Genomic DNA, 9,076 nt, shown 5'->3' on the forward strand with positions numbered 1-9,076 from the left:
AGACCAGTGCTAATTGTTTCTATTATGAGACCAAGCACAATACATGGCTTCTCCGTTGGCCTGACTTTTTTATTCTCAGGCTTTCACAGGCCTGTGTTTGTGTCAGGGTTTGAGAGAGTTTGTGTGTGGGTGGGTGAGCTCAGGCTCTTATTGATGTTAATGATGGACTTTGTTTGGTGAAGGTGCAGAGATTACGATCATATTTAAGTCATTGGAGCCAACAGAGCTGCCTTAAACAGGAAGAAGTGTGTTAATCTCAGTTTCCCTGTAGCAAGAATACACACATACACAAAGAGGAGAAAAAAGGAGGGTCAGAAGTGCACAATGCAAAGATGGAGTAGGGGGAGAAAAGACAAAAAAAGTAATAATGCTGAAAGAAAATCCAAATGATTAAAAACAAAGACAAAGAGGCACATCTTTGAGACTTTTATTTCCCAAAAGTGCAAAAAAGGTATGAAATTACATGTTAATACACTAATCACTGTACATTTCATTTTATAGAAAAAGATATTTACAGCATTAATGTGTCTTAGTTGAAACATTTAAAAGGTTTAATTAAACACATTTTAGTAAATTCATATAATTCTAAACTTTTATAGGCCATATAACTCCCTTCCCTTGTATGTTTCTATGAGTACATTTGCCAGTAAGGATGTGTTTGCTTGGTGTTGTAACAATTTCAGACAGTGTTAGGTCATTCATTACTGACCGCTCAGAATCTGGAAAAAGAAATGCATTCAATTTACAAGATTCAAATGTGAACATCATTACCACATGATTCATATATCACATCAACACAATTTTGTCTTTTGGTTTACTTGCTTTGGCAGTTGTGTTGATGTAATATATTTTATTCATTAACAAATGATGGACACATTTGAATAAAGTATATTCAGTGCATTATGTTTTTTAGTGTATTGTGCTATAGGGGCTTCAGGTGTTGTTGTAGTTACAGTAATACACAGCGGTACTAGCGTCGGACAGTACAGAGGAGATCAGGTCGGACCCCTGCATGGGTGCTTGAGGAACCCCGTACGACAGGTATTGCTCAAATTCACTACCATCCACTTCGCTTAGTATTTCTGGACCGTGCCGGTGGGCTTCCATGGAGGGACGCGAGTGCTGGTCAGCCGCGCCATGTTGGTGTGCATGACTGTCCTGGGGAGGCGACAGCTGCTCAACTGGACGTTTTAGTTGAGAGGCAGGATTATAGAAGACACTCAAAGTGGATGGACAGCCCAGGTATGTGGGGGGCGGGGCTTGACTGGAGCTAGGAGATAGGCTCCTGCTGAAGAGTGCCTGAGATAATGAATGTGAATGTAGGGGATTGTGGTGGGTGTTGACGTTATGGCTGCTGTTTGCATTACCAAGTTCCTGAGAGTGAGTGCTGGCCATCAAGCTGGCTTGTGCATTGCCATGAGCGTGTGTGCTAATATGTGGGTTAGCGTTCGTATGTGTGCTGATGCTAACATGCGAGTGTGTGTCGCTGTGGTTATTGCCGTGAACCTGCGGATTAATCAGGGAGTGTTGATGCCCTTGAGGTGCGTACTCTTGATGGTGGTGGTGATAGCTGTAAGCTGCCTGAGAATGGCTTTCCTCTTGAGTGTGGCCTGCAAAAAACACAGTCTCCGTTGCTAAGGCGTCCATCGGGGAGGAGTCCGGGGTGGGTAGGCTGTAGGACTCGAACAGTCCCTGGGCATCACAATACTGAGGTAGGCCAGCCTGAGGCAAACCTACAGGGGGCAGGGAATAACCCACCCCAAGACTGTCCATGCCCAGAGGGGCCGGGGGCTCGGAGGCTCCGGGCAGCAGGAAGCCAGAATCCAGCCGCTTGATCCTCTTCACCTGTTTGCGGCGGCGAGGTCGATACTTATAGTTGGGATGATCCTGCATGTGCTGCACACGCAGCCGCTCCGCCTCCTCCACAAAAGGCCGCTTGTCCACCATAGATAACGCTTTCCATGACTTGCCTATCAAACAGATAAAGTGATACAGTTGTCAGTTCAAGTACTTTCATTTGCTGTTCACCTTTAAGTTAACCACAAAAATTAATAGTTTTTTTATTTAGTTATTAATCTTGTGACTACTATAACTACAGTACTATAGTACTATAAATGATTCAGTTACTGCTGTGAAAATAGTATGTAGTAATGTGTAATCATGAGAGTGAGGAACTTAAGGAGAATTTATAACACACCTTCTCTGTCAAATACAAATTTAAATGGACATTATACCTGAAAACCACCATGATTTAGAATAAAATAAAATCTTTTTTCTTAATGAAGCTAAATTTGATTAGTGGCTTGTAGTTAAATAACAAACATATGTTCAGGGTATTTCTTAGTTTTGACTCATAAAGAGACTCTGTTGTGCTCTTTGGTCTACAGCTATTTATTTTCATGACATGCCCATTGTTTTCTCGCAACATTTTTTGACCCAGTACCAGCATGTTTCCACTGATGGAACTATTTGCTAGACTGTGATTCCACACACAGACATGAAATGTTAAAGGTTCTAACCATACACAGAAGTAAATGATTTGAATAAGTTTATCTTGTGCTTTTGGTCAAAAGCTTGATTTAAAGAGAACAAAAAAATTGTATAGTAGTTTTTTTTAAAGTAAAAAGATATACAGCATGTGCATTTCAATCTTGAACCATGTTAATAATTTTACTTAATAGTACTTTTTTAACTGTGTTATGTAATAGTGTTATATTGTACTGTTACATTTAGTTGACGCTTTTGCCTGAAGCGATATTCCTGCTGCAGGGAGAGTTCAGGAGCAATGTGAGGTTAAGTGCCTCAAGGACACAATGGCTGTAGCGGGCTGTTATCAGCTACGATCAAACCAGTGACCTCTTGTTTTACAGCTAAGCTCCATCAATTGCCTTTATTATATGAGGAAATTTCCTTTCTGTGAAAAAGACTACGCAAAACATATTGCTCAGAAACACATTTATCAGTGATCAAAATACATTTACTTACTCTGAAATGGTTAATAGGTGAATAATATATACAATTAATAAATAGGTTTAATATAAAGAATATAAATTATATATAACAAAATGATTGTCAAATAATAGTCCAGCATTGTTATTTAGCTGTGTATTCTAGCAAATAGAGTACATAGATATATATATATATATATATATATATATATATATATATATATATATATATAAATCCTCTTAAGGTTTGAGGAATATGAAAAGTAGGGTTTGCCATATAAAATGTGAACTCAGTGATAAGTGCTGAGTAAATTAAAACCAACTATTAAACTTGACCAAAATGAGTAGCATTTGGAGGTTAATGATTTCCTAATAAAAATATCAGCAGCCTTTTCAGTTTAAGCAAAGGCACAACTACCTCCTATTAACACACATTCCAAATAACAAGAGGCTCAAACTGCAGGCCTTTAAGATGAACCGCCAAAGTCTTAGTGTGGTCATATCAATATATTGAGTTACAGGCCTTCCGCATTTTTTTCATGTACGCTAGTCTGCTGAGTGGCTTCAGGTGTTCTGAGCGTCAGGTGAGGGGAGACTTTAGTCTGTTTCACTTCTAGCTGGCACTCACTCCTCTATACTTCTGAATGAGCAGAAGGAAATACTGCAATAATGGGGAATTGGATAAAAGATCAGATTTATTATTCATGTACCATGGCCTGCATGTCCCACATTACCATTTAACACACAGTCCTGTTTGACCTTAGGGGCATTAATACCCTTTAGCACCAAAATCAGGCCATAACCATTACTTTAAACTGCACTACAGTGTTTACAGTGAAAGAAAGTCACAAACATTTTTTGTTCTTCTTGGAAAAAGCATAAATTACCTGTAAACATTTGTTTTGCCATATGAAGGCAAGTATAACCACATAATTATCTAAATATGGTTTGTTCCATTTAAATCGTGCTCCCCTCCCCCTTTTTCAATAACTTAAAATCTTCTAATGAAATTAATCTCTGATGAGAGGATTGGTTTTTTTTATATTGGCATGTTAATTCGTGCACAGTGGTTACATAACTGCAGGAAAAGCGCGCTCCCGAGATTTCCCCCCACAAAGCAGGATTTCTCAGTTAGCCGGATACTTTAAGCCCTTAAGCCCTGTCCAGTAGGAGAAGAGATCTTCACTTTTGGCTTAAGTTATCCGTCTCAGTGAGAAACCCTGATAAATACACGCACGCACACACACAGACGCGCGCGCGCGCACTCACCGAGCATCTTGCTGAGCTCTGCGTTGTGCAGGTCCGGGTTCTGCTGCGCGAGCCTCTTGCGCTCGTCTTTGGCCCACACCATGAACGCGTTCATGGGTCTGCGGATGCGCGGCTCCGTGCGCACGCGCCCCGCCTTGCTCTCGCTCGCGGGACTCTGCGCCTCGGTCCACGCGCACCGGCCCGCGCCGGCCATGCTCACGCGCGGCTCGTCGCTGCCGTAGCCCGCATCGGGGCTGCTCATGTCCGACACTTTACTCACACACCCCCAGACCCCCCACCACCGCCCCAATAACGGAGAGCTCTGGGGGGCTTTTAGGTGGTCGTCGCGGCCCGGGACGCGCTCGACGCTCGCGCTAGAGGAGCGAAAAGAGAGCGCGAGAGAGGAGACAAAGTTTAAGAGGTGTGAGCAGAACCGCTACGGCTGCTACTACTTTTCTCACTAGCTGCTGCTGGACGAAGGGAAGCGCGTGAGCTTTAAGCGGAGAGGCGACCAATGGCGCGCGCAGTGGGAGGGCTATGAGGTTGGATAGGTAAGAGTTGCGGTAGGAGACACGAGGCCTGTGGGGAGTTTGGTGGGGCAAGATCTAAAATAAAGTCCCGGGAAAAGCAGCGGGGTTTGATTCTGTTCCGTTTGAGTCACGCAGTAAAACCTGTTGTCTGATCAATGGAGACGTTTTGATTGGTTGTTTATACTGAGATTTTGACTTTATTGGTCACAGCACAATGACTATGAAGGCATGTCTACGAAGATGGACTGTTCTGTATGCCTGTACACTCTTAAAAACGTGGTTCTTCAAGGGTTCTTTAGTAAAGCGAATGGTTCTGTTTAGAATCATGAGTTCCATACAGAACCATTTGCATGCTTAAAAGGTTTTTTGCAAGGTGAAGTGTTTCTTCAGATTGATGGAGAATGTGTTGTATAAAACTCTATATAGAACCTTTTTGAAAATGGTTCTGTGTAGCACCACAAATGGTTCTTCTACTGTTACGATGTGCAGCTTGCAGAAACCTATTCAAAAATTTCTGTATAGAACCTTAGACAACACATTCTGCATCAATCTGAAGAACCACTTCACCTTGCTAAAAACCTCTTAAGCATGAAATAGTTCTATATAGAACTCACGATTCCAAACAGAACAATTTCCTTTTCTAAAGACCCCTTGAAGAACCATCTTTTTTAAGAGTGTAGTTCCCAAACCTGGTTTTGGACTGTCCTGTCCTTCACGTTTTAATTTCCACATCTTACTGTTAGTCTGGCCCACTTCATTCAGGGGTCAAGCTTCAAGTCAGAAAAAGTGGATGTTCTGGTCTTCTTGGCCAAAGAAAAAACAGGCCTGAACCTTAATTTACAAAAATAATTGAAATGTTAGTCCCAAAAATGACAATTAGATATGTTCTCCATATCATTCAGTCCTATTAATTGCTTATTCATATCAGTGGTCATACATATGAAGCATGATTCATCATATCATACCATTTAAAAGACACAAGTGTAAAACGTTTTCTGAGTTTTGACAACATTTCAGCATTGAGCAGGGAAAAATAATAGAATTGTCGTAATGTTATAATGGTATAATATTATAATGTTTAACTTCTCACTTCTCGCTAACCCCCACCTATGATTGAAGGAAAAGCTGAGCTGGCTCCGAGACCCTCCCTGATATCATGTTTCACTTGGAAACACATCACAGGAAGGAAATGCGTTATGATTTCCGATTCACGTTGACTTTAAGAGCTGATTTGTTGAATCAGGTGTGCTTGAGCTTGGTAAACATGAAAATAAGTAAGACTGGACAGCTTCAGTACCAAGACTGAGAACCACTGGTGTTGATTCACCTCTAAAACTCAAGAAACAAGAGCAACAAAAAGTCATCCAACGCATTGAATTTTCTAGTGCTAATAGACTGTCAAGGTAACTGGATTTGTGGTATAAACTTAAAAACATTTAATCATTCAGCTTCATCAGGCCAAAATGTGTTCAGTCACTGGCTGCTGGACTTTGGAAAATGACCTGATGAAGCCCCTCAGATGAATAGAGAAATGTCTTCCAAGTAATGGCACAAGGTCAGTCACATTATAATAGTCCACACACTATAATATACAACAGAACGCTTTCTAGGACTCATTCACTTTGTGTCAGATTTCTTTCTTTGTGAACTTGTGCAGTAGTTGCGGTTGAAGGGATAGCAAGTCTACTATAAGCACAATGAATCAAATTCAGGTGTCACTTACATTATCAGCTCAACACCAATCATTGATACAATTAGATGAGGGGGTGATATCAAAATACAGTACTCCCCACGCAGGCACTGATTTAACACTGCAACTGAATGAAGGGTTAGAATTTCTCACCTTTCACACAGGGGATCAGGGAACAAGTGTATTTGCTGCATTTGCAAACAGTGGCAGCAGAGCAGAAGTGCAGATAATAGTGTGAGAGCAGGGCTTTTCAGATTAGACCATTTAACCCCCCATGGGTTACTCCACTGTGTCTTATAGCTCAACTATGCTGCATAGTTTCATGGGATGCCTGTGCATGAGTCATGTTATCAACTAGTGGTCTAGTTCTTCTGGAGCTGAGTCACATGTGTTAGAGCAGGACAGCATAAAACAGTGTAGGTGGTCTACTGGACTGTTGTTGAAAGACACCGGCCTGCTCTGTCCAGATCAGAGGCCCTGACCACATGCAGTCTGTCAAAGAGTCAGTGTGTGAACCTGTGCAGCGAATGTCTGCTTCATTGCATGAGGAAGTGGTGGCTGTGGTCCTCCAACGCAGGTGTGCTTAACAGGAGCTTCTGCTCGGACTTTTCGTAATTAAGCTGAAAAAGAGGATATACGGTTAGAATAATTCCAATAAAACTGTCAAGTAGATTCACCGGAATGCACTGAAAAAGTCATGTATTGAACCTACTTGATTAAATTGGTGCATAATTTCCACATGAATAAAATGTGTTACAGGAAAGTAAAAACTGTTAGCAAAAGTGAGTAAACTGAAAGACAACATTGTGTTGGTGTAATATATATTTTATTCAAGCGGTAATAATGTTAATTAATTAATTAATGTTAATTATAATCAAGTAGTTAATTGCATACAGTGATATATTTAGCAGCAGACATGAAATGTCTCATTTGGTTACTTTTTAATAATGAAAGATATTTCTAAATATACAGTTTAATATATTTATATGTTGAGTGATGCGGAATTACTCTAAAGATCAACTGTATTTTGGTAGTATATTTTCCGCAGTGAAATATTTTCAACATTTATTTATCATTTTCTTTTCAATTGATCTTAATTTATGCACACAGTAGAAACATTATGATATGATTGTTGAGTGAACAGCATTTACTGTTTACCAACAGAGCATTTTTACAAAATGGGAAATCAATATTAATTGAATATGTGGATGTTTTGTCATATAGTATTGGGACAAAAGTGAACAGTTTGAAACTACAGAAAGAAAAAGGCCACTGTTGAAAAGATAATTTACTACTTAGCTGCACAAAAAAAATTACCAGCAAAAAGTTAGCTTTACTGCATTCACATTTTCTTTCCATACCATCAAACATTCCTGAGTGAGCTAGCTGAGTGTTTTCTCCTGATAGTGAATGGGAGTGGTGGGAAATGAAGTTGAAATATGACATTATTGGTTAATATTATTTTTCCACTGGCTGGTGCACTGTGTATGTATATGTGGGAGAAAAAGATTCTGGGATTATTTGTAATGTAAATGTTGCACAGATTGAACTAAATTTATTTTCAACTCATCACTCCCAGCACATACGTCACTCTTGGCTTTGGTGTCATTCTTTTAGGTTACATGAAAAAAAATTCTACTGATATTTCCTCTTAATAATATTCTGTTTGATGTCTGGGCAGTGTGGCGATCCGCAGTGTCTGAGAGGACCTCTGTGCCAGTCAAGCTGACAGCACCAAATGCTGTATGATGTTTGTAGAGTCAATTCTCGTCTTTCGCTGCGGTGATTCAGCAGAGCGTTTATTATGAGGATTCATTTTGAGAAGTTAGAGCACCTTGTGTGTGTTCTGTGTTCCGGGAATAACTGGGAACTTCACCTAAACCACATCCTATTTTCCAACAACCTTATTCTGTGTGCACGTGTGGGTGTGTGCATGTGTTTGTATGTATGTTTGTTTTCATACATTTTCAGGAGAAAAATATGCTGACTTTATAGGAAAAAACAGAGAAAAAACATTGTTATCATGCTATATGCATACATACTAAGTGACAGTCATTGTTTAAAACAGAAAGGGCAAAGCATGCTCTCTCTCTCTTTATTTTTTGGTAATCACAGTTAAAGTCAGGGTTAGGGCACATACTGTACTGTGCAAAAGTCAAAGACCAGTCAAGTTTGAGTCAGTTATTCTTTTTCAACATAAGAAAAAAAGTAGAAAACATATCGCTGCTGTCAGACCAAAAGCTCGTATCTGCAAAATGGTAACTTTACAGGAGAAGGAAAAAACTTACTTTACTTTTAATGTAAATCAATGGAAGCAGACATTTTTCCAAGTAATTCTGGGCCATTTTTTTTGGTCTATTCATCTTGAAATGTACACACAATATAAAGGACAGTAGGTATTTTCAAATTATGTCAAAAAACTGAAAAACAACAAAAATGGAGATACAAAATTTTGTCTGACAGCAGCGATATATGTAACCCCTTAAAATCCCAGGTCTATTACATACTAAAGCTTATTATTCTTCAATGCAAACGGACAGAGCTATTCTTAGATTATAGAAGTATGTAATAAAACTTTGTGCCTATCGGTGGGCCCTGGCCATTTAAGGCGTTAATAGAAAATACCACAAAAACCTCCAAAACTCAATATTATTTCATTT

The 9,076-nt window shown here is 39.7% G+C and overlaps 1 protein-coding gene across 1 annotated transcript; it reads right to left on the reverse strand.

The window, feature by feature from the left end:
• Positions 1-411: 411 nt before the first annotated feature.
• Positions 412-4,647, reverse strand: sox17 (SRY-box transcription factor 17). Its single transcript, XM_036597675.1, has 2 exons — positions 4,218-4,647; positions 412-1,970 (listed from the first exon to the last, which is right to left on the reverse strand). The coding sequence occupies exons 1-2, from the start codon at positions 4,456-4,458 to the stop codon at positions 934-936; spliced, it is 1,278 nt and encodes a 425-aa protein (XP_036453568.1). The 5' UTR covers positions 4,459-4,647; the 3' UTR covers positions 412-933.
• Between the last annotated feature and the right edge of the window lie 4,429 nt (positions 4,648-9,076).

The sequence above is a fragment of the Colossoma macropomum genome, unplaced genomic scaffold (genome assembly GCF_904425465.1).
Source record: "Colossoma macropomum unplaced genomic scaffold, Colossoma_macropomum, whole genome shotgun sequence".
In the NCBI taxonomy this organism is placed as follows: Eukaryota; Metazoa; Chordata; class Actinopteri; order Characiformes; family Serrasalmidae; genus Colossoma; species Colossoma macropomum.

Excerpts from the sequence above, each read along its gene's own strand:
- sox17 (XM_036597675.1), bottom strand. The coding sequence starts at position 4,458 with ATGAGCAGCCCCGATGCGGGCTACGGCAGCGACGAGCCGCGCGTGAGC. Across the intron at positions 1,971-4,217 it reads AGAGCTCAGCAAGATGCTCG|GCAAGTCATGGAAAGCGTTA; the intron begins GTGAGTGCGCGC and ends TCTGTTTGATAG.